Below are 26012 nucleotides of genomic sequence, written 5' to 3' on the forward strand. Positions count from 1 at the left end.
TTGGTTGATGGAAGAAGCTTGGGCACTGGCTGATTAAAATGCTTATAGAATGACTTATGGACCCAGAATTGTGGGGTTGGATGCATTTGAGTCCTTCTAGTCTTTTTGACAATTAGTAGTGGAACTCCAAGGCCTGCTCCTTTATCAACTCATAATAGTGCTGTCTGTCCTATAGACCAAAAAGGTAGCTCTGGCTTTAAGATGGTACAATTTAAAGGATTGCATGTCCTTGTCTTACAATCTGGTTTGGTTGACCTACTATTTAGTAGAGCAGTCCTTCCTGAATATAAATGTTGGAGCTGTGTTAGCGTAGACCACTGAATGTTGCAGTCTGGGCGTCCGATTTGTGGTTCTCCACACAGATGTTTAGGACTGTTGCTGCTAAGCCTTTCTTGTGTCAAACCATTGCAGACTGCTTCTGGTTTTTTTATGATTATGAACATACATGACATGGCAGGTATCAAAGTATAAGGAAATAGGCTCTTTATAGGAGGGAGGGGCTTCTTTGGTTTGAGCTATAAGCTTTCTTTCTTTTTCTCCCTCTGATTTAATATGTACCTCAAACCAGAATTCATAGGGTAAGAGCTTAGAGTCATAACATACACATAGCTGATTATTTCCTGGGTCACAGCCTGAGTAGGTGGTCTGGTTGTATGTGCAGGTTCTTAACTTGGTTCCTGTACATTCATAGTAGGTATGGTACAGTAGAGTTTTAACTATGGTATTCCTCCTTACCCAGGTAGTGTGTACACAGTGTGGGCATCCTTCTAGAGATTTCTCCCCTTTTAGTATAAGCAGAAATGGGCCGGGCACGGTGGCTCACACTTGTAATCCCGGCACTTTGGGAGGCCGAGGTGGGGGGATCACGAGGTCAGGAGATCAAGACCATCCTGGCTAACACGGTGAAACCCCATCTCTACTAAAAATACAAAAAATTAGCCGGTTGTGGTGGCAGGGGCCTGTAGTCCCAGCTATACTCGGGAGGCTGAGGCAGGAGAATGGCGTGAACCCGGGAGGCGGAGCTTGCAGTGAGCCGAGATCGCGCCACAGCACTCTAGCCTGGGCGACAGAGCGAGACTCCGCCTCAAAAAAAAAAAAAAAGTATAGGCAGAAATGGTAACAACATTAGTGTATGTAATAGAAACATGCTTACACTACACATGGGCACAGCAAACCTTCTTCCGGGCATAGACATTTGCAGCATTTGCAGTAATAACATAACAACAGAACAATCAGTATTGACAGAATTATAGCTAGGCTTATAAACTGTATATCTGGAGAGGGTTCTTTTAGCTTTGGCTGTGCATAGACTAGTCAGGTTCCTGGATGTGACTAGAGCAGAGCTTGCAGGATCCTCAAGCTTCAGCCGTGCATAGACTGACCAGCCTCCGGTGTGGCCAGAGCAGGGCAGTTGTCCTTCTTACTGGTGGTTAGGTTTCGCCGTAGGACTATTCGGGTGGGGCGATTTGGGTCTTGTTGGCCAATCCACTGGTCATCGTCAGGAGTCACTGCTGCTGCTGGTTTCAGCCAGCTATGGTGAATCCAAGGTGTGACACCTGCAACTTTAACAGCAGTGGGAGTAGACATGATCACAATGTGGGGCCTGTCCTATATGGGTCCTAGAGTGGTTGGATTCTGTTTTTCAACCTAAACAAAGTCCCAAAGTTTGAAAGGGTGTATGGGTCTGTTAGACTTACAGGCATTCTTTTCCACACCTTAGCCATGCATCTTTTGCGTGGCCATACTTAAAGCCTGCATTTGCCTTTTTAAAGTTAGTTTTTCTAGTTTACAGAGATTACCTTTAATCTGACTTATCATGGGGGGTGGCCGCTGAACAAAATCTCATAGGGCGAATACCCAGTTTGTTAGGTGGGCGTGCACCTGACTCGGAGGAGGACCATGGGCAAGACCTTGATCCCACCATGAGTTTCTTGACAAAATTTCTTCAGCATCTGTTTGAGTGTTCAGTCATGCACTCCAGTTTACCTGAGATCTGCAGCCTGTAGGCTCTATGTAATTTCTACTTTATTTTTAATAGTCGAGCTAAGTCCTGAACTCTTTCAGCCACAAATGTTGGTTCATTGTCTGATCTTAGAGTTAGAGGCTGTCCAAATCTGGGAATAATGTCTCTTAACACCTTGGTCCACCTCTAGTGCCTTCTCTGTCAAGGTGCGGAAGGCCTCGACCTATCCTGAAAAGGTGCAAATGAACACCAACATGTACTGATAGCCTCCCTCTCAGGGCAATCTGGTGAAGTCCATAAGCAGTTTTTCACAGTGCATGGCTCCTGTTTCCTGAACTCCCGGGAGCCAAGTAGGCCCTTTTTGTGGATTGTTCTGAGTACAAGTTAAATACTGTTTGTTTACAAATGGCTCAAGTAATAGCAGTGAGTCGTGGCACATAGAAATGATGCCTTTAATAATGTCTTTAGTGCTGTTTTTCCCATGTGAGTTCCTTGGTGGAACTCTTTGACAAATCTGGGGACCACTATTTCAGGTATGGCTAGCCTCCCATTGGAGAATTTTTACCATCCTCCTTCAATGTAGTTCTTCTTTTCCTGGGCAAGCCAAGCCTTCTCATTTGGAGTGTAGCTTGGGATCTCCAGGAGGGGAATCTCCAGGAGGAGAGGCATAGCTAAGGCTTCTTCTTTAGAAGGTGGAGTTATCATTGCAGCCTACTTTGCCTCTTTGTCCGCCCTTCTGTATTCTTTAGCCTTTAGTGTTCTTGCTTTTTTTGGTGCCCCTTGCAGTGCATCACTGCCACCTCTTTTGGGGCCCATGCAGCATTTAAGAGCTGTAGAATTTCTTCCTTGTTACTTTATTTCTTTACTTTCAGCAGTTAAAAGTCTTTTTTTCTTTATAAGTAACCTCATGGGCCAGGCGCGGTGGCTCAAGCCTGTAATCCCAGCACTTTGGGAGGCTGAGGCGGGCAGATCACGAGGTCAGGAGATCAAGACCATCCTGGCTAACACGGTGAAACCCCGTCTCTACTAAAAAATACAAAAAACTAGCCGGGCGAAGTGGCGGGCGCCTGTAGTCCCAGCTACTGGGGAGGCTGAGGCAGGAGAATGGCGTGAACCCGGGAGGCGGAGCTTGCAGTGAACTGAGATCCGGCCGCTGCACTCCAGCCTGGGCGACAGAGCGAGACTCCGTCTCAAAAAAACAAAACAAAAAAAAGTAACCTCATGAACATACAAAGTGGCAGAAGCATATTTGGAATCTGTGTAAATATTTGGTTTTTTGGCCTTTTGCTAGCCAGAGAGCTCTTGTCAGAGCTATTAGCTCTGCTTTCTAAGCAGAAGTTTCTGTAGACAAAGACTGCACCGCTATACTGAGTCCAAAGTTACCAATGCATACCCAGTTCGACGGACTCCCTTTAGTATGAAACTGCTTCCATCAGTAAAATAGTCAATGTCCGGGTCCCTAAGGGGCCAGTCTGTGAAATGGCTTGAGAACACTTTATCTACCACATCCACACAGCAATGAAGGGGCCTCCTGAGACTGACTCAGTGAGGAACTAAGTAGCCGGGTTTAGGCTATTCACAGTTTTTAAAGTCAGTTTATTAGCTTCCTGTGCCAGTAGGGCAGTATCAGCTAGTGCTTTAAAACCAGGAGGCCATCCAGGTGCCATAGAATCTAATTGCCTGGGTAAGTATGTCACTGGGCAATGCCATGACTTTATGGCTTGAGTTAGAACCTCTTTGGCCTCCCTTTCATTTGTGGACATACAAGAAGAAAAGCTTAGTTAGTTAGATCTGGCAGTCCTAAAGCTGGGGCCTGAGTCAAGGCTTCTTTGATTTCTTTAAAAGCCTTCTCCTGGTTGGCCTCCTTCTTTCCTCTTCTTTGTGGCTTTGTGTAATGGCTTAGCCATGAGCAACAAATTTGGGATCTAAATGCAGCAGAACCTTGCTGCTCTTAGGAACTCTCTTATTTGACGCCAGGTGGTTGGAGTAGGAAGTGCACAAACAGCCTGCTTTTGTTCATTACTAAGCCATCTTTTCTCTTGGCTTATATAAGAGCTTAAATGTTGGACACTTTTAGAGCAGATTTGAGCTTTTTTTCTTGACATTTTATACCCTGCCTTCCACAGCAGGTGCAGGGGTCTTGGGTTTCTCCTGGGTGCAGTAGCCCTTGGCCAGTGTTTTTTTCATACCATGGCCTTGACCATTCTCCTTATTCTTTTGACATATATTCTTCCAATGTCCTTTCCTTTTGCACCATGCACATTAAGCTCTCTCTAGACTCGGCCAGCTTTTAAACTCCTGTCCAGACTAGCCTTTTCCATGACTGCGTTCACACCCATGTCCATGCCTCCTTGCAAAGCAGGCTTCTCTTCTTTACTAGCTGCTGCTAGTAAATTAGCCTTTCTTTTTTTTTTCTTTTTTGAGACGGAGTCTCGCTCTGTCGCCCAGGCTGGAGTGCGGTGACGTGATCTCGGCTCACTGCAAGCTCTGCCTCCTGGGTTCAGGCCATTCTCCTGCCTCAGCCTCCCGAGTAGCTGGGACTACAGACGCCCGCCACCACACCTGGCTAATTTTTTGTATTTTTAGTAAAGACAGGGTTTCACTGTGTTAGCCAGGATGGTCTCAATCTTCTGACCTCGTGATCCGCCCGCCTCGGCCTCCCAAAGTGCTGGGATTACAGGCGTGAGCCACCACGCCCAGCCTAAATTAGCCTTTCTTAAGTTTCCGATCAGCCTCCTTCTTTGCCTCCTGATCTCGGTTAATGTACACCTTGGTAGCCACTTTCACTTTGTTAGTGGGGACACGAGGTTCATCCAAATTGGAAAGCCACTCCTGCCGCGGCTGGGGGCGTTGGATTAGTGGTCATTCCCCAGGAGGTGATAAAGCTCCCCTTTGTCCTTATGGGACGGGCTTCCCTGCCTTGGGCCCTTGCTCCTTACCATGGTTCCCAAAGTGCTGGTATTGTCCTGCAGCCCCATCCCCGGTTCCATTGCGCTACCAGGCAGGGTGCTGGGACACAGGGAGAGCTTGTTTCCATCCAGGTGAAGCTCCCCCATGACACACCTTGGATGCCAGGTCTTCACTGGCCCTGGGGCTCTAGTCCCACAGACAAAGGAGACAGTAAATCTGTTGTCTCCAATCATGGGTGAGTTCCCAGAAATATAACAGGATTTTAAGGAATCAGAGAGACCAATGGGGTTCAGAGGATATTTATTAATTATTTAGGTGCACCAGCCCAGTTGGATTAACATCCAAAGGACTGAGCCCCAAACAAAAAGTAACTTAAAAGTTACCTTTTAAGCAGTTTGTGGGTAGGGGAAGATATATAATTCACATACCAACTTGAACCTCCACCTCCCGGGTTCAAGCAGTTCTCCTGCCTCAGCCTCCCAAGTAGCTGGGTTTATAGGCGCGCACCACCATGCCTGGATAATTTTTGTATTTTTAGTAGAGATGAGGTTTCGCCATGTTGGCCAGGCTGGTCTCTAACTCCTGATCTCAGGTGATCTGCCTGCCTTGGCCTCCCAAAGTAGATACAATTGGTTTTTGTAAATTGATCTTGTATCCTGCAACCTGCTGAACTCATTTATAAAACTCACTAATAGTTTTATAGTGGATTTCTTAGAATTTTCTACATATAAGATCACATCATTTACAAAAAGAGATAATTTTACTTCTTCCTTTTCAATCTAGATCCCTTTTATTTCTTTTTCTTGGTGATGTTTTCCTGATGAGAACTTCCAATACAATATGAATAGAAATGGAAGAGCAGACATCCTAGTCTTGTTACTGATCCTGGGGAGAAAGCAGTCCATCTTGCACCATTAAGTATTGTATTAGTTCATTCTCATGCTGCTAGGCTGGGGAGGCCATCATGGCAGAAGGCAAGGAAGAGCAAAGGCACATCTTACATGGCAGCAGGCAACAGAGCATATGCAGGGGAACTGTCCTTTATAAAACCATGAGATCTTGCAAGACTTATTCACTATCATGAGAACAGCATGGGAAAATCCACCACCATGATTCAATTACCTCCCACCAGGTCCCTCCCAAGACACATGGAGATTATGGGAGCTACAATTCAAGATGAGATTTGGATGGGAACACAGCCAAACCATATCATTCTGCCCCAGCCCCTCCCAAATCTCATGTTCTTCCATTTCAAAGCCAATCATGCCTTTTCAACAGTCCCCTAAAGTCTTAACTCATTCCAGCATTAATGCAAAAGTCCAAGTCCAAAGTCTCATCTGAAGCAAGGCAACTCCCTTCTTACCTATGAGCCTGTAAAATCAAAAGCAAGTTAGTTACTTCCTAGATACAATGGGGGTACAGGCATTGGGTAAATACGGCTGTTCCAAATGGGAGAAATTGGCCAAAACAAAGGGGCTACAGGCTCCATGCAAGTCCAAAACCCAACAGGGCAGTCATTAAACCTTAAAGTTCCAAAGTGATATCCTTTAACTCCATGTCTCACATGCAGGTCATGGTGATGCCAGAGGTGGGCTCCTACAGCCTTGGGAAGCTCTGCCCCTGTGGTTTTGCAGGGTATAGCCCCCTCCCAGCTGGTTTAACAGACTGGCATTGAGAGTCTGCAGCTTTTTCAGATACACAGTGCAAGCTGTTGGTGGATCTACCATTCTAGGGTCTGGAGGACGGTGGCCCTCTTCTCACAGCTCCACTAGGCAATACACCAATGGGGACTTTGTTTGGGGACTTCAACCCCACATTCCCTTCTGCACTGCAGAGATTCTACATGAGGGCCCCACCACTGCAGCAAACTTCTGCCTGGACATCCCAGAGTTTCCATACATCCTCTGAAATCTAGGCAAGGTTCCCAAACCTCAATTCTTGACTTCTGTGCACCTGCAGTCTCAACACAACATGGAACCTGCCAAAGATTGGGGCTTGCACTCTCTGAAGTTCAGCCTGAGCTATACCTTGGCCCCTTTTAGCCATGGTTGGAGTGGCTGGGATGCAGGGCACCAAGTCCCTAAGCTGTCACTGCAGGGGGACCCTGGACCTGGCCCAGGAAACCATTTTTCCCTCGTAGGCCTCCAGGCCTGTAATGACCAGGGCTGACACAAAGGACTCTGATATCCCCTGAAGATATTTTCCACATTATCTTAGTGAATAACATTCAGCTTCCTGTTACTTAGCAAATTTCTGCAGTAGGCCTGGATTTCTTCCCAGAAAAATTTTTTTCTTTTCTATTACATCATCAGTCTGCAAATTTTCCAAATTTTTATTCTCTGCTTCCTCTTGAACACTTTACTACTCAGAAATTTCTTCCACCAGATACCCTAAATCATCTCTCTCAAGTTCAATATTCCATAGATCTCTAGGCCAGGAGCAAAATGCCACCAGTCTCTTTGCTAAAGTATAACAAGAGTCACTTTTGCTCCAGTCCCCAAGAACTTCCTCATTTCCATCTGAGACCACCTAAATCTGGGCTTTATCGCGCATATCACTATCAGCATTTTGGTCTAAGCCATTCAACAAGTCTCCAGGAAGTTCCAAATTTTCCCACATCTTTCTGTCTTCTTCTGAGCCCTCCAAACTGGTCCAACCTCTGCCTGTTACCCAGTTCCAAAGTCGCTTCCACATTTTCAGGTGTTTTTACAGCAGTGCTCCACTACCTGGTGCCAATTTACTGTATTAGTCTGTTCTCATGCTGCTAATAAGGATATATCTGAGACTGGGTAATTTGTACAGGAAAGAGGTTTCACAGACTCAGAGTTCCACATGGCTGGAGAGGCCTCACAATCATGGTGGAAGGTGAAAAAGGAGCAAAGGCACATCTTACATGACAGCAGGCAAGACAGTGTGTATGGGGAACTGCCCTTTATAAAACCATCAGATCTCATAAGACTTATTCACTATCACAAGAACTGCATGGGAAAAACCTAACCTCATGATTCAAATTACCTCCCACTGGGTCCCTCCCATGACACGTGGGGATTGTGGGAGCTACAATTCAAGATGAGATTTGGGTGGGGACACAGCAAAATCATATCAAGTATGATGTTACCAACATTCTTGAATGAGTCATTTTATGGACCAAAGTTTTCATTTCTCTTGGATCAATACCTAGGTATAGAATTATTGGATCATAAAATAGGTATATATTCAACTTTACACAGAGTTGTCTAACAGTTTTTCAAAGTGGCATTTGTACCCAGACATCAATCAGGCTTCTGTTGTTGTATATTGTCTATCACATTTCAATTAGTTTTAGAAAACAGGAAGATCCCCAAACTGTGAACTTTTACTGCACCTTAATTGGAAGTCTTTCTAGTAATAGAATGAACAGATCTGTAACCCTCAAGAAGTTCTTAAGGACTCAGATTAGAAACAACTCTTGTATTTACAACTCAAATTCATTCCCTCATATATTTACCCTCTGTCCACTGCACAAACTCCCTCAAATTCTTCCCTGGTCATTCCATGAAGAGGAGCCCAACTAGATCACACAATGCTCCATGTGAACCACCGTTCACTTTATTTGCGTCTGACATTTTTCTAGTGACATCAAAACAATTAGGAGGAATCTCCCTAACCAAGGTAACCATGGAGAGGTGGTTGTACAGTCTAGTCTCGACGCAGATCTTTTTCCTGCCTGCTGCCCTCCCAATGATCATCTGTTTATATCAAGTATGATCAAAAGAATTCAAACATTCTGCAGGCTTCAGCATGCTATCTGGTGCCTATCTCATACCACAAACTCAGCTATCCATCCTCAGGACTGATGTCAGCATCTTCTTCAAAGCACTGCACATCTCTGTGGGCAGGTGTTACATCAGGATGACATTCACATGCTCAAGTCACCTGGGAGCCCTATATTCTAGAATATCTCTGTGTGGTTTATTTTAGTCAGTTCTCCATCATCATAAAGTTCTCCTTTTTTTCCTAAAATGGAAATATTGCTACTGCTTTGGCAGATTATGAAAGTAATGCATGTTTGCTTAAAGAATTAAAGAAGCCTAGAACATACAAAGCATAATTTTTTCCTCTATAAAATGGCTGTTTGGGATTTATACTTCCGGGTTTTCAAAATGCACTTAAGATATTATGGACATTTGTGAATGGTATAGGTATATAGCTGAAAGTTATTCTTTTTAATGGCACCATATTTCATAGTATGAGTATATGTTAATTTACTTATTATTAAGCATTTCAGCCATATAGAAAAGTACCAAGAATAATGTAACAAATATCCATGTGCCACTTGCTAATTTGAAAAAAGTTCAGTTGCATTTAACTGCCATCAAATGACCCTGTTTGTCATTTGTCTTTTGAGTTTTTCTTTGGGGATGTTTTTGTCATGCATATTTTTAATTCACAGAGTTGAATTTATTAATCTTTTCCTTTATGGCTTCTGAATTTTCCTTATGGCTTCTGAATTTTGAGTTATTTTTAGAAAGGCTTTGCCTGCTGCACAAATTGTGAAGAAATTGTCCCATGTTTTCTTTTAAAACTTTTATTTTTCCAATTTTTACATTTAAATATTTTTTCTGTTTGGAATTAAGCCATGTATAGTGTAACATATGAATCAAGCTTAATTTTTTTTCCAGATGCCAATACATTTGGCCCACTTCTGAATAGTTTATTGTAGTCCTCCTTTGATTTAAGTTGCCATCGTTAATATGCACCAAATTCTCACGTGTATTTTGATCTCATACTAAACTAGATTTCCCATTCTGTTTCACTTGACTTTCTGCAACATTGCTGTATATTTTAATTAGCTAATTAATTTAACATACATATTAATTTATAATATGCATATCCTCATTGTTCTTCTTTTTCAGAGTGGTCCGGGTTATTTTTGTTGTTGTTCATTCTTACGTAAACTTTTAAATTGGTATATGTAATTATTAAAAGGCTATTAATATGTCTTGAAGAATAACATTGTATTTAATAATTTAACTGAAAATAATTTGCGTTTTTTATACCATTGAGCCTGCTTGTATAAGGCCTGTTCTGGCCTAGTGCTGTAATAGTGTTTTAGAGTAAGTTGTTCCCATATATTTTCTATCTATTTCATACTATGTATAGATAATATATATTTTAATTATTATTTATTTCTATTCTCTTTCATAATGTGGGTCTGTTATCCTACATCTTCTGACTGTTATTTGTAAATATAAAAGTAATTGAGTTTGATGTATTAACATCTTCCCTCATTAACTTACATAATTATCTTATTGTTAATAATAGTTTTTCAAGTAATTCTCTTGGGTGTTCCGATTATTCAACAGTATCATTGGAGCTGGAGATATTTTCCCTTCCCCTTTCCAATTTTTTAAATAAACTTTGTATTTTAGAACAGTTTTAGATTTCCAGAAAACTGGTGAAGATGGCACAGAAAGTTCCCGTTTACCGCACCTCACATTCCCCCTATTATTAACACCATACATTAGAATGCTACATTTGTTACACTTGCTGAACCAATATTGATACATTATTATTAACTAATGTTCATTCTTTATTCATGCTTCTTTAATGTTTAGCTAATGTCCTCTTTCTGATCCAGAACTAATGACATGTAGTTGTCTCCTTAGACTCCTCTTGGCCGTGACAGCTTCTCAGACTCGCTTTTTTTTTTTTTTTTTTTTTTTTGAGATGTAGTCTCACTCTGTCGCCCAGAATGAAGTGCAATGGCGGGATCTCAGCTCACTGCAACCTCCGCCTCCCGGATTTAAGTGATTCTCCTACCTCGGCTCCTGAGTAGCTGGGACTAGCCGCCTGCATCACCACGCCCAGCTAATTTTTGTATTTTTAGTAGACGGGGTTTCACCATGTTGGCCAAGCTGGTCTCAAACCCCTGACCTCCAGTGATCCGCCCGCCTCGGCCTCCCAAAGTACTGGGATTAGAGGCATGAGCCACTGACAATTTCTATGCCTCTAACTTATTCCCCTTATCTTGTGGAGCTGGTACCTCCAGAGCAATGTTATACAGAAGTGGAGATCACAGGCATTCTTTCCTATTTTTAGCTAGCTGGAATGCCTCTGGAGTGGCCTATGACGCCTTCTCAGCTGAGATAGACATATTTTATCAAGATAATGAAATCTTTTCTGTATTTTCCTATATTTCTCTAGTATTCCTCTCCAGATTACAGTCAATGGTGTCATTTTTCTTAGTATTTGTCTTTGCATTGTTTAATGTGCTTATGTTCGTGTTTCTGCCTAGGAGGAAAGGAATGGCAGCAGTTTTCCAGGCTAGCTGGCCTCACAACCCGATGGCTCTCTTCTGTTCCGCTGCCACAGACACAGACTGTCTGTCTCCTGAGAATTTGAAATTTGGCCAACCTGCCCCCTCTGCTTCTCTGAACCAAACTGGGGTCAGGAGGACTTCTGACCCAAGTGCTGATCACCTCTCTTCCTACAGCGCACCGTGCACCCTCTGCTCAGGAAATGCCTTTGGTGTGTTGCTGACGTCTGTGCCTGCTGCATCTCTCACCGCCCTGCACTTCACCCTATCCCACACAGGTTTCGCCTGATCTCAGCTGCTTTGGGCAGACCATCCAGGTATTTTGGAGTCCGAAAAGGATCTCTGTCTCCAAGTATGGTGCAAATGCAGTTTGGGGGTTTTAAAATTCATTCTTCTTAGTGCTGGTTCATAATTTCTCAGAAAAGGTGAAAATGCAGACTTTTGCAGTTACATTCAATATGAAAAGTCTTAACAAAGTAATTTTTGACCTAAAGCCCATCAGTATTTCTGGAACAATTCAGTCAATCTTTGAACTTGGTCACATAAAGTCTTATTAGAAATACAATGGGGATTTTGGAGATAGGACTAGCGAACTTTGTGTAGTTAAACAGAAACTTGAATTGCCAGTGTAGAGTACTTGATTAAGAGATAAGGAAATCCACTCATTCAGTAAAAAATAATTGAGCTTTGTGCTAGCCATTTTACTAGGCAGTTAGGTGGCGGGTATTTTTGGTGGAGTGAGCCTAATTCATGATTAAAATATTGTTTCTCCTGAACCTCAATTTCTTGGAGTAATAAAATCAACCTTATCTACTTTAAGAAGAGGGTAAAATGAGTGTCAATATATAAAAGCACTTGGATTTCTGATTTTCTGAAAGGGGAATTTAGAGCTATTGTAAGCTTTCAAGGGGTAAAGTATTATGACCACAAAAAATAGGTGGAGTTTAGGTCTAGTTCATTTGAGTCAAGAAAGGCTGGAGATGGAGTGGACAGTCTCTGACTGGATGTAGGGTACAGGATACAGAATGACAGATGGTTGTGGCATGACCAAGGGTAGAGATGGGCTGTAACGATAACAGGAATAAGATGTGTAGGAAAGGCCGGGCGCGGTGGCTCATGCCTGTAATCCCAGCACTTTGGGAGGCCGAGACGGGCGGATCACGAGGTCAGGAGATCGAGACCATCCTGGCTAACACGGTGAAACCCCGTCTCTACTAAAAAAAATACAAAAAACTAGCCAGGCGAGGTGGCGGGCGCCTGTAGTCCCAGCTACTCGGGAGGCTGAGGCAGGAGAATGGCGTGAACCCGGGAGGCGGAGCTTGCAGTGAGCTGAGATCCGGCCACTGCACTCCAGCCTGGGTGACAGAGCGAGACTCCGTCTCAAAAAAAAAAAAAAAAAAAAGATGTGTAGGAAAAAGATGCCTGAGGGCTTGAGACAGGCAAATTATGGGGCCAAAGGAAAACAGGAGCCAACAGTTAAGTGAGGTTGATGGTTAGAAGACAATGAGTGAAACACATCCCTGATGCAAAGATTATGTCTCCTCATTTTCCCACTCCTAGGTCAGTTTCCATTTATGTTAGGTGCTCACGTCCCCAGTGTGATCAGAAAGTCCTTGTTTTAGGCTGGGATTCTGGAAGCATGCTCTGAGGCTCTGAGATTAGCATGCAGGAGATTTAGTAGGGAGTCCTCTTGGAAACCACACCTGTAAGGGCATAAACAAAGCAGACTGGGGCTGGACGCGGTGGCCCACGCCTGTAATCCCAGCACTTTGGGAGGCCAAGGCGGGCGGGCCACCTGAGGTCAGAAGTTTGAGACCAGCCTGGCCAACATGGTGAAACTCCATCTCTACTAAAAAATAACAAAAAATTAGCCAGGCTTAGGGGCGGGCACCTGTAATCCCAGCTACTCAAGAGGCTGATACAGGAGAATCGCTTGAACCCAGGAGGCAGCGGTTGCAGTGAGCCAAGATCACACCACTGCACTCCAGCCTGGGCAACAAGAGCAAAACTCCATCTCAAAAAAAAAAAGGAAGAAAGGAAGAAAGCAGTTTAGAAAGTGGGAAACGTGGAACTGCAACACAGTTGCAACAGAGGCCTCAGCTAATCTTATTGGAGCTCTGGAGTAGCAATGGCCCTTGAGAGTTATCCCAAATCTAGGCAAGGGGCAAGTGCTTGCATCTCCTCATTATCCAGTCACTGAATATGAGCTGCCCCCAGGGAGGATGAGTCCTGAAGGGAGACCAGCTGAGAGCTATCAGGGCCAACATTCCCGATGACTAGTAGAGTGAGTGCTTCAGTCCTGAACTGGTGGGTGTGTGGACAGCACCCCTTAACACCCTGACAGTCTCAAGCGCAGAGCAGGATGGCAGCTGACTCAGTCTGTGACTCAAGGCTGCTGCCTCTTGGCTCTGTACTTTCCTTTGGTCTCACCTTTCCCTACTTTGCTCCACTGCCCCACTCCCATGCACTTTAACTACAAGAAAACCCTACAACTACCCCCTGACCACACAGTGCCCTCTTAACACCACTCTGCCTTCTCAGAGGCTATTTCATCAGCCTGGGGAGCCCTTTCTCCCTTCCCTTCATCAAAATCATGCCTCTCCTACAAGGTCTACTTCAAAAGTTAATCATATTATGAGATTTGAAATGTAATCAACCTCTCCTTTCTCTGGAGTCCCAAAGTATCTTTCTTGTGGCTCGATGATCACACTTGTCTTGCTTGCAGTATAGTTAATCCTGTTTGTGTTTCCTTTATCAGATTGTTAATTCCATGAATGGCAGAATTTACTTCTTTATTCCTTTATTAGTTCCATAAACTAGCATTCTGCTTGGCACAAAATAGGCAACTATTTCAACAGAAATCGTTCCAAATTGTTATAAGAGTCTCTTGCAAATAATCTCCCTAAAGGTCTAAAGACCCTTTGGCTTCACCCTGTATTATTCCTTCTCATGAGAAGCAAATGAAATTAATTTACTTATTCTATAGAATTTGAGAGCCTACTATGGGACAGATATTGGCTGGACTAGTTCCTGTCACTCTTATTGTTATTGTTGTTGAGGTAAAATTCACATAATATAAAATGAACCATTTTTAAATGCACAATTCAGTAGCATTTAGTATATTCACAACATTGTACAACCCACCCTTCTATCTAGATCCAAAACATTTACATCACCCCAAAAGCAAACCCACTTCTATTGTTCCTGAGCAAATTACACCTAGGCTAGGTATGTTGCAACAAGAAAGACAGGAATCTAATGTCTGAAAATTTATAGTTAAACCCATCTTTGTTTAGAAATCATGCTGGCTGGTCGGGTGCGGTGTCTCACACCTATAATCCCAGTACTTTGGGAGGCCGAGGCAGGCGGATCACCTGAGGTCAGTAGTTCCAGACCAGCCTGGCCAACACGGTGAAAGCCTATCTCTACTAAAAATACAAAAATGAGCCAGGCGTGGTGGTGCATGCCTGTAATCCCAGCTACTCGGGAGGCTGAGGCAGGAGAATCACTTGAACCTGAAAGGCAGAGGTTGCAGTGAGCCAAGATCGCACCATGACACTCCAGCCTGGGCGACAGAGCAAGACTCCATCTCAAAAAAATATATATATATAGAGAAGTCATGCTGGCTTTCTTTCTATGATTCTTTTGCTTAATGGGAAGAAACTTTATTTTGGGTGTTCTAAGAGGGTTATGTTTGGATGTCACCAGAGGTTCTACATTCCTGTCCTGAGGGAATATTCTCTCCAACTTTGGAATAAGAGGAGCTCTCACTGACTTTGAGAAAATGAAAGACCCATTCTCAGGCAGAGATATGGAAGCCACTTGGATTGCACCTCACAGACTTGGTACAGCCTGTTATGGAAATGAAGGGGCAGTAAAGCCCCTTTGACCAGCTTTTGTATTTTGGTGCCCTAAAGTTTATGTCTTGCTATGATTAAATGAATAAAATTAACAGCTCTACCAGGAAAAGAGGCTTCTGATTGGGCATATCCAAAACTTTCCTTTATCTATGACCTAGGAACATAGGTGCTTTGCATTCATCATCTTTTTTTTTTTTTTTTTTAATCCCTCTGAAGTATGTTTTACAGAAGAGAAAACTGAGGCTAACAGAGAAAAGTAACATGCTCAGACTAACAAAGGAATGCAGAGCTAGGATTTGGCAGATCATAGCCTGCCTCACAGAGGTTGTCTAAGGAAACACTGCCTAGGAACTGGCCCATCCCTAACATCTTTTTTTTTTTTTTTTAGACAGAGTCTCACTCACTCTGCACCCAGGCTGAAGTGCAGTGGCATGATCTCTGCTCACTGCAACCTCTGCCTCCCAGGTTCAAGTGATTGTCATGCCTCAGCCTCCAAAGTATCTGGGATTGCAAGCACATTGGCTACTTTTTGTGCTTTTAGTGGAGATGGGGTTTCACTATGTTGGCCAGGCAGGTCTCAAACTCCTGACCTCAAGTTATCGGCCCACCTCTGCCTCCCAAAGTGCTGGGATTGCAGGCATGAGCCACCATGCCCACCCCCTAACTTATTCGCTCTTGTCTCCAAGTCCCCTACAGCGAGACAGCAACACACAGCCCAAAGTGGAGATGGCAACAGTGAACGCTTTGATTCCTCCCCTTGGGTGAGTTCACATCTACAGCATGTGGTGAAGCAATGGCTCATCAGCAGCTCTGATTCTCATCCACGTCAGGAGATTTAACACAGACACAATCAGGAAAAAAATGCTCCCTGGGGCTTTAAACGAGTTTATTTTATTTTATTTTCTATGAAGACAACATCAACTTTCCCTCTTTAAAATCACTTTACTGAAAATAAATTTTCTGGAAATGCATTCTTTATAAATGTAAAGCGTGCAAGAATGTATAAACATAACAGAAGCATTTGTAACTGGTTAACTCAATTAATAGCTTGCAAGATAAGTTTTTGTTTTGGGAGGAATTGGAGGTCTCCCAGATTTTGTTGGAGTATTTGCTTAATTAAGGCTGTAAGGACAGAGATAGCAATTTATCTTAATAGTATGAAAGGATTAATTAAGTGATTTAAATGACTTGTAAGAAATGACTAACCGGCTGGGCGCGGTGGCTCAAGCCTGTAATCCCAGCACTTTGGGAGGCCGAGGCGGGTGGATCACGAGGTCAGGAGATCGAGACCATCCTGGCTAACATAGTGAAACCCTGTCTCTACTAAAAATACAAAAAACTAGCCGGGCGAGGTGGTGGGCGCCTATAGTCCCAGCTACTCGGGAGGCTGAGGCAGGAGAATGGCGTAAACCCAGGAGGCGGAGCTTGCAGTGAGCCGAGATGGCACCACTGCACTCCAGCCTGGGCGACAGAGCGAGACTCTAGCATCAGAGCAAGATCCTAGCTCTGCATTCCTTTGTTAGTCTGAGCATGTTACTTTTCTCTGTTAGCCTCAGTTTTCTGTTTTGTAAAACATACTTCAGAGGGATTAAAAAAAAAAAAAAAAAGATGATGAATGCAAATAAAAAATAAAAAAATAAAAATAAAAAAAATAAAAAAAATAAATGACTAACCAGTCCGGGCGCGGTGGCTCACGCCTGTAATCCCAGCACTTTGGGAGGCCGAGGCAGGCGGATCACCAGGTCAGGAGACCGAGACCATCCCAGCTAACAGGGTGAAACCCCGTCTCTACTAAAAAATACAAAAAATTAGTCGGGCGTGGTGGCGGGCGCCTGTAGTCCCAGCTACTCGGGAGGCTCGGGCAGGAGAATGGAGTGAACCCGGGAGGCGGAGCTTGCAGTGAGCCGAGATCGCGCCACTGCACTCCAGCCTGGGCGACAGAGCAAGACTCCATCTCAAGGAAAAAAAAAAAAGAAATGACTAACCAAAAGTTAACAACTAGGGCCAATGGCTGGGCCCAGTGGCTCACACCTGTAATGCCAGCACTTTGGGAGGCCGAGATAGGTGGATTGCCTGAGGTCAGGAGTTCAAGATCAGCCTGGCCAACATGGTAAAACTCTGTCTGTACTAAAAATACAAAAAAATTAGCTGGGCGTGGTGGCGGGCGCCTGTAATCCCAGCTACTTGGGAGGCTGAAGCAGGAGAATTGGTTGAACCCAGGAGGCGGAGGTTGCGGTGAGCTGAGATCATGCCATTGCACTCCAGCCTGGGCAATAAGAGCAAAACTCTGTCTCAAAAACAAAAACAAGGTCGGGCGCGGTGGCTCAAGCCTGTAATCCCAGCACTTTGGGAGGCCGAGACAGGCGGATCACGAGGTCAGGAGATCGAGACCATCCTGGCTAACATGGTGAAACCCCGTTTCTACTAAAAAAAAAACAAAAAAACTAGCCGGGCGTGGTGGCGGGCGCCTGTAGTCCCAGCTACTCAGGAGGCTGAGGCAGGAGAATGGCGTAAACCGGGGAGACGGAGCTTGCAGTGAGCTGAGATCTGGCCACTGCACTCCAGCCTGGGCGACAGAGCGAGACTCTGTCTCAAAAAAAAAAACAAAAAAACTAGGGCCAATATTTTAAGAGAGGATGATACTTTTCAAATTTCATAATTTTTTAACAACCATATTTGTACAATGTCAACAATAACTTTTAGTTGATTATTTTTATTTCAATTGATAGCAGGCACTTCAAAATGATTGAGATATTGTCACGCTTTATTAATCCTTAATTTTAATTACGAAGGCATTGTTTATAAACAAGTAAAAGAACTTGGCTGGGCGAGGTGGCTCTTGCCTGTAATCCCAGCACTTTGGGAGGCTAAGGCAGGCAGATCACCTGAGGTCAGGAGTTCAAGACCAGCCTGGCCCATATGGTGAAACCCTGTCTCTACTGAAAATACAAAAAATTAGCCTGGGGTGGTGGCGCTTGCCTGTAATCCCAGTTGCTTGAGAAGCTGAGGCAAGAGAATCGCTTGAACCCGGGAGGCAGAGGTTGCAGTGAACCTAGTACCACTGCATTCCAGCTTGGGTGACAGAGTGAGACTCCATCTCAAAAATAAAATAAAATAAGATAAAATATAAACAAGTAAATGACCTCAAATAAATGTATTCCTGGCCTATGTATTATTTAATTTTTTTTTTTTTTTTTTTTTTTTTAGACAGTGTTTCACTCTTGTTGCCCAGGCTGGAGTGCAATGGCGTGATCTTGGCTCACCGCAACCTCCATCTCCCGGGTTCAAGCGATTCTCCTGCCTCAGCCTCCCGAGTAGCTGGGATTACAGGCATGTGCCCCCATGCCTGGCTAATTTTGTATCTTTTAGTAGAGACAGGGTTTTCTCCACGTTGGCCAGGCTGGTCTCAAACTCCTGACCTCAGGTGATCCACCCGCCTCGGCCTCCCAAAGTGCTGGGATTACAGGCCACCGTGCCCAGCCTATTTAAAACTTTTTAATATTCCTCTGTTATAATTAGAACAAAACATGGCCACAAACAAGTGAGAAACTGTGTTTGAATTTTCACAGATATGTTTGGATTTTAAATGCCTTGTAGTTTGTGTTGAGAAATCAGACCATTCTAATGTCTTCATATCCTCACCCTTATATCAGTATAAAAAGTTTGGCTTCAATGAACAGATAATCCTTTACAATAAAGAATTGAGATCTGGTTTCATCACTTCGCTAATTGTTTCTTCATACATCTGGCTCAATGGAATATACTATGCCTGAGATATATTATTAGAAAAACAGTTTTCTATATTGTTCCACAAAAGCAAGAAATTAATCTAGAGGGCCCATTTGCCACAGCAAAAGGTAGGGATTTACTCTATCAGCCAATGCTCTGCAATTCCCTCTGGAGAAACCCATCAGTTCAGGTTAGAAGGGAAAGTCTTTGCCTTGCAATATTACCTACAACTTCATTCAAACACTGCTCAGAGTTCTCATCAGACTGACTCATGGCTGCAGGCAAGCCTGGTGTGAGGAAGGATGCCTCAGCCCAGGTGAACCCTTGCCAGGCTGGACTTGTCTAGTGGGAGAGAAAAAGTTGCCTGCAGGGTGAGAATCCATCTTTCCACTATGGGTGTAGGCCTTCCTCCTGACACTGGCTCAGGAATCTCTTACTAAAATACAATTTTAAGTAAGCTTTGAATGTGGAAAGTTCATTGACTGTGCATTTCAGCTTTTCATTTTTCTACAGAGCATCATGGAGATCATGATCCATGGTGGACTGCGTGTAAGATGAGCTGGGGGTGTCAGCAGAATATATTTGGAGGAATCCACAGTATTGGCAGAGCACAAAAAGGCCCCTGCAGGTTTTGAAGAGCTGTAGGATGTACTTGCGAAATTTCTCCCCCAGAAAAAAGTAGATGATGGGATTAAGGCAGCAGTGAACAAAAGCCAGAGTTTCTGTGGCCTGGATGGCATAGTCCAAGTATCGTTCAAAAGTGCAGTCCTGAAGGACTTCTAGATCCACCAGGGTCTCTAGGAAGAGCACTATGTTGTAAGGTGTCCAGAACCCAAGGAAGAGGACCACCACGGCAAAGATCATCTTCACCGCCTTGTTCTTCTTCTCGTTTTTACAGTGCTGCAAGGTTCTGATGATCATGGAGTAGCAAAACAGCATGATCCCGAAGGGGATCACCAATCCGAGAATGTTGATTTCCAGGGAGCTGATAACCTTCCAGGTCGTGGAGTTGAGCGAGTACTTGGTTTTGCAGTAAGTATGGTTGCGCTCAGTATAACAAGTGCTGAACAGAAAGCCAGGAAGGGAGGCGAACACAGCCACTGACCATGTAGCTAAACTGGTGATGACCCCATAAGTCAAGGTCCTTGCCCTCAAGGAAAACACCGCATGCACAATTGCCAGGTATCTATCAATGCTCATAAGCATGACGAAGAATATGCCGCTGTAAAAGCCCACCAAGTAAATCCAGGAAATCATCTTGCACAGACCTAGCCCAAAAACCCACTGGTCTGCTGCATAGTAGCCCCAAAACGGGAGGGAAAACACGAAGAGCAGATCTGAGATGGCAAGGTTGAGCAGGTACACGTCAGTCATGGACCTGAGCCGCTTGTATTTGAACAGGACCAGAACCACCACAGAATTTCCAAGCAGCCCAAATACAAAAACCAAGGAGTACAGCGGGGGCAGGAAGAGCTCCCCAAATGCCTTGATGCCTTCTTTGGTGCAAGGCTTGGGGATACTTTCATACAGATAGTAATTGCTGTATATGCTTTCATCAAGGGTGGTGTCTGCTATATCCGTGGGGTTCATTTTTTAACTCTACAGGCTCCTCAAGGCAGGTCTGGGCCCAACCTGAAGAAGCTAATGAGGGGAAGAGCAAAGGAGATTTTTGTGAGAACAAAAATAAACCAAAGTGTTGCTAAATGCAGAGCATAGCTGCGTACTGTTTTGCTCTAGGTCTGTATATGCCTTTCCCAAGATGAAGGGCTCGATTACTCACAGGACCCTGCAGCCAGATGAAATAATTTTGGGCTTTGGAGGCAGACAAGTTTGTTTCAGATTCCAGTTCGGGCACTCACTAATGTTCTTACCTCTCTGCTAGGAGCTTCAGTTCTCTCGTTTGTAAGTGAGGATCGTAAAACCTCCTTTTCAAGCAGGTGTTCTTCAAGGATGTATTTCAAAAAGATATTTCATAGTCTGGGGTTACTGAAATCACTTTCAGGGATGACAAAATCAGTTGAACAATTCTCAATTGGGTGTATTTTATATGCATGATCATGATCATGATCATCGTCAAACTGCATATAAAAATCATTTCTATGCACAGAATCCTATTAGAGTGGGAATTCGCCTGATGGATCTAGAAAACACATATTGCAGGCAGAAGTAAAACCTCTATCTCCCCAACCACCTTCACTCCTATCTCAATTGGTAGATAAAGAGGTTGAAATCTTCTTAAAATTTATCATATGCTGACAACATGTCTATCAGAGGGACTCAGGGCTAAAGGACTTTCCGACTCAAGGCCACTCCCTTGCTTCCTTTTTGAGGCTTTTGTGGGGCCCTCACATTCCTTGTTAAAATCCTTTTCACATTCGTCAGTAAATTCACATTCGATCTCTCCCCACACCCTCACCACCACACACCCAATGCCCAAACTGTGTTTCTCAAGAAAGAGCTTCTGAAACCAGGTGTGCGGTGGCCCATGCCTATAATCCCAGCACTTTGGGAGGCCGAGGAGGGAGGATCACTTGAGCCAAGGAGCTCCACACCAGCGTGAGCAACATAGGGAGACCCTGTCTCTACAAAAAAATTGTTTTAAAAGTTAGCTGGGTGTGATGGTATGTGTTGATAGTACCAGCTACTCAGGAGGCTGAGGCGGGAGGATCCCTTGAGCCCAGGAGTTCAAGGCTGCAGTGGGCTATGATGGCACCACTGCACTTCAACCTGGGCAGCAGAGTGAAACCCTGTCTCAAAAAAAAAAGGAAAGAAAAGAGAAGAGAAGAAAAAGAAAAAAAGAAAAAGATTTTGGTTTACTCATGCAAATAGACACTGAACACCTGTTGCATCGCAGAGTCTCCAAAAAAGTTTGTTGAATGACTAACAATTCTACTCTTTCTCCACCATTTACCAGTAAAAATGAAAGGCATAAACAAGGCTGAGGAGTTAGGAAATTATCAGGAGAACAAAAAACCAGGAGACAGAGCTGGTAAGGGTCTGGAATTATTCTGTAGGTCTTGTGTGTGTGGTATTTCTTGCCTGGGAGTCTTGCTAGAAGCAAGAAGCAGACAAGTGTATATTTTTAATGAAAATGATCTATTTATTTTGGGCATGTGGACTCAGGCCAGATGTGTGCAGGAGGAGAGCCCCACATAAATGAATGCCCATCACATGAGGGCTCGGAGGGTGTGAGGACAGGTAGAAGGTGTGTGGGCTGCAAGGTAGGTGCCAAGTGTAAGCCCTAGACTCGCGAGGGGCCTGAGTGTCTGAGCCAGGTCCAGAAAGCGGTGTGCGACCCAAGACCCTGAGAATGTCCCCATCCCCACTTACCTTGCTTTTCTGAAAGCGGCTCTGAGGAAGGTCTGTGAGGGTCTGTGAGGCAATGCCAGGCTTGCTCAGGAAGCACGATGCTAAGAAGGACCGGTGCCTTTCAAGGGTGCGTGGCTTCCTGTGAGCACGAGTTCTCTCCCTCACCCAATTGTACTGAGTTCAAGTGGGGTTTTTTGATAGAAGTAGGAAGCAGAAAATGATTCTTAGTCATTTCCCAAGACTGAAGGCCAAGAAGATGTGCTAAGAAAAGATCAAGGAAAAAAATGAAGTCAGTTTCTTTTTAAAAAAGAAAATTTTTAGTTTTAAAAAATGTATTTGTTGGCTTTTAAAAAAGAGATGTTTTTAAAGAAATAGGGTCACCCAGACCGGTGTTCAGTGGTGCAATCACAGCTCACTGTAACCTCGAACTCCTAGGCTCAAGTGATCCTCCTGCCTCAGTCTCCCAAGTAGCTGAGACTAGAGGTGCAAGCCACCATGGCTGACTAATTTTATTTTTTGTGGAGATAGGGGTCTTGCTACATTGCCCAGGCTGATCTTGAACTCCTGGCCTCAAGTAATCCTCCCACCTCAGCTTCCTAAAGCACTGGGATTACAGGCATCAGCCACTGCTTTTTGGCTTTTTAGTTTAAAAAAAAAAATTCCATTTAACTGGCCATATGCTGTAGCAACAATCTCTACATTTTGGATCAGCAACCTGTTTGTTAGTTTCTCATCATGGATATGCAGGGACCAGCAATCAAGATGTGCCATGTTCTCCTGACAACTGGGATCTGAGAGGCCAGAGTGAGAAGGAAGGCCAGAGATAGTCAAGAAAAAGGATATTCAAGAGGAGAGAAGAGAAAAACTTGTCCAAATGTATGTGTCTGTGAGTGACTTGGAGGGCATCAGCCAACCACATTGTTTGATTCAGTAGTTGACACGGCCTCAAACCGGTGTGAAGTGACCTGGCAAAATAGCTTCAAGTCCTTTTGCAACAGGAAGACCCTCACCCAAGCGCCTTCTGCTTGGAGATTGCGGAGCTTCGCTGGCCGTGGTCTTGGCTGAGGTCTTGATCTTCACTTTGGATGTGGGTAGCAGTCATAGCCAAGGAGCGGACATGAGCCCTAAGTCTCTCATAGCCTCAGCTTTTGGCAACTTCCAGATGCTTTCCCTGTGTTTCAACAGTTGCTTAGCTCTTTGGTTCAACTTAAAAGAGCCATAAATATCATTCTTTCTGAGGAATTGGCATAAATAGGAACTAAAACACTGAGCTAGAATGGAGTTAGAGAACCCTTTTTTTTTCATTATCACTTCCCCCAAGGAGTCTTTTGAGACTTTTTTTTCCTAACACTCCCTCATAAAATTTTAATGCTACAGATATACTGTATATCTATTTATACAGTGTATGTGTATCTGTGCTTTATACATAAAATGAGTAAGAAATTTTTCTCCCTCCAAGAGCTAAGTTTTACCTTGGGGGCAATATCGCCTCTACTGAGAATGCACGAGTTAGAGTAGAGAGTAGAGGCACTCAACTCAGGCTCTGTGTCCCTATGAGGCATAGCAATATCTGCAATATCTGGAGACATTTTAGCTTGGGGTGGGAGGGAGTTACTACTGGCTGGTTTTTTTTTTTTTTTCTTTTTTTCTTTTTTTTGAGACGGAGTCTTGCTCTGTCACCAGGCTGGAGTACAGTGGCGTGATCTCAGCTCACTGCAACCTGCACCTCCCAGGTTCAAGCAATTCCCCTGCCTCACCCTCCCGAGTAGCCAGGACTACAGGTGCACGCCACCACGTCCGGCTAATTTTTTGTATTTCAGTAGAGACGGGGTTTCACCATGTTGGCCAGGATGGTCTTGAACTCCTGACCTCAGGTGATCTGCCTGCCTCAGCCTCCCAGAGTGCTGGGATTACAGGCATGAGCCACCACGCCTGGCCTGCTACTGGCTTCTAATGAGTAGAGTCCAGGAACGCTGCTAAAGTCCTACAATGCACAGGACAGCCCTCCACAGCAGAGTTATCTGACCAAGAAGATCAGTGGTGCTGAGGTTGAGAAACCCTGAACTAGAGCAGTGTTCCCCAGAGTATGAACTGTGGAACCAGATTCATAGATAGCCTGCAAAAGAGAAATGGGGACAGGTGCTCAGGTAGGTCTGGGGAACGGTAGGCTTGGGTTCAAGTTAAACACAGTTCCATCCTGCAGTGCTTCCGGGGGCCCTTCCAATGCTGATATCATGTTGAGCCTCTGGAAGAAGGAGTTGCAATAAAAGCATCCCACGTGTATTTGACTAGCTAATCTATGCCCATTATATAGAGTAATTTATAAAATGAATGTATTTCCAGAAACATGGGGCCTGAAGAAGATTCTGCCATTAAATTATAGACTTTGAGATACAAGTTAGAGAGCTGGCCGGGGGCAAAGTGTGAAGGACAGGAAAGCACATGCCTCGGCAGGGGCCTGGGCAAGTTCATCTGAGCACACCACCTACATCTCCATGAGCTCTGGCCTGGGTGGGGGCAATGTTAAGGTTCTAGAACATATGCTATCTAGAGGTCCAAATCATCATAAATGAGCATTGATTCATGTAGGTCTATAGATGATCCCTGGAGAGCCAGTTAGTCCTCCCTTGACTGAACCTGGCCGTGTGACACACCTCCTGGTCCCATGAGTGAGGCAGAGTTTGAGCTCCAGTGGCCTCATTGGTTGAGAGGACTTGCTTTGAGTCTGAGTTTGGATCTCAGTACCACCACTCACTAGCTGTGTAAACCTAAATTTTCTTATCTGTATAAAGGGATGATAATACTTGAGGATTGTGAGGGAATTAAATGAGCTGATGTTTGTAAAACACTTAGCATAGTGCCTGGTACATACAGGTGTTCAACAACGCACTAGCAGTGATTAGAAATTAGTAGGATAGGCCAGGTGTGGTGGCTCACGCCTGTAATCCCAGCACTTTGGGAGACCAAGGTGGGCAGATCACGAGGTTAGGAGATCGAGATCATCCTGGCCAACACAGGTGAAACCCCGTCTCTACTAAAAATATGAAAAATTAGCCGGGCATAGTGGTGGGTGCCTGTGGTCCCATCTACGCGGGAGGCTGAGGCCGGAGAATGGCGTGAACCCATGGGGAAGCGGAGCTTGCAGTGAGCCGAGATCTGGCCACTGCACTCCAGCCTGGGAGACAGAGCTAGACTCCGTCTCAAAAAAAAAAAAAAAAAGAAAAAACAAGAAATTAGTAGGATAAATACAATACACAGGAATAGCTTCCTCTCTTGAAATAGCTGAGCCCAGAGCGTGCCCTTGGCCATTGCTGGGATCCCAGGAAATATTTGGATTTAGACTTTTTGGGCCACATTCAATTTCCAAGTCAGGGTTCAGGTAAAAAGCAGGTTTCAGGTTTCCAAGTTGCAGAGGTTACGCCCCGGAGATAGTCAGTCTTCAGGTTGGCAAAGTAACAACATTACTGTCCTGGAGAAATACTAAGTAGGTGTCCCTTCAGTAAAGGTTTCAAAATTAAACATCCAAAAAAAAGGACCTCAGCCCCCAAAAAAGAATCTTTTTTTTCCCCCCCACTGAGACGGAGTTTCGCTCTTATTGCCCAGGCTGGAGTGCAGCGGCGCGATCTCGGCTCACTGCCATGTCTGCCTCCCCAGTTCAAGGGATTCTCCTGCCTCAGCCTCCCGAGTAGCTGGGATTATAGGCGCCTGCCACCACAGTCAGCTAATTTTTTTGTATTTTTAGTAGAGATGGGGTTTCACCATTTTGGTCAGCCTGGTCTCAAAATCCTGACCTCAGGTGATCCAACTGCATTGGCCTCCCAAAGTGCTGAGGTTACAGCCTTGAGCCACGGCGCCCAGCCAGAATCATTTTTTAATTAATGCCCATTTCATTTCATAGATGGAGAAGTAGGAACACAGAGAGGGGAGGTGGTATGCTCAAGGC

At 44.4% G+C, this 26012-nt stretch overlaps 1 protein-coding gene and 1 long non-coding RNA gene across 3 annotated transcripts in view; one reads left to right on the plus strand and one right to left on the minus strand.

Annotated features, from left to right (window-relative positions):
- The window catches only part of LOC102120558 (uncharacterized), a 39270-nt gene extending 17736 nt beyond the window's left edge, over window positions 1-21534 (plus strand). For both annotated transcript variants that reach the window (XR_006696238.3, XR_012430616.1), the window contains 2 exons: window positions 11151-11488; window positions 19659-21534. This is a non-coding gene — a long non-coding RNA (uncharacterized lncRNA). The remainder of the gene's footprint in view (window positions 1-11150; window positions 11489-19658) is intronic.
- CCR4 (C-C motif chemokine receptor 4) lies at window positions 18503-22147 on the minus strand. The gene is made up of 2 exons (XM_015444997.4): window positions 22091-22147; window positions 18503-20401 (listed from the first exon to the last, which is right to left on the minus strand). The coding sequence occupies exon 2, from the start codon at window positions 20348-20350 to the stop codon at window positions 19268-19270; it is 1083 nt and encodes a 360-aa protein (XP_015300483.1). The 5' UTR covers window positions 20351-20401; window positions 22091-22147; the 3' UTR covers window positions 18503-19267.
- Window positions 22148-26012: the final 3865 nt, after the last annotated feature.

The sequence above is a fragment of the Macaca fascicularis genome, chromosome 2 (genome assembly GCF_037993035.2).
Source record: "Macaca fascicularis isolate 582-1 chromosome 2, T2T-MFA8v1.1".
Lineage (NCBI taxonomy): Eukaryota > Metazoa > Chordata > Mammalia > Primates > Cercopithecidae > Macaca > Macaca fascicularis.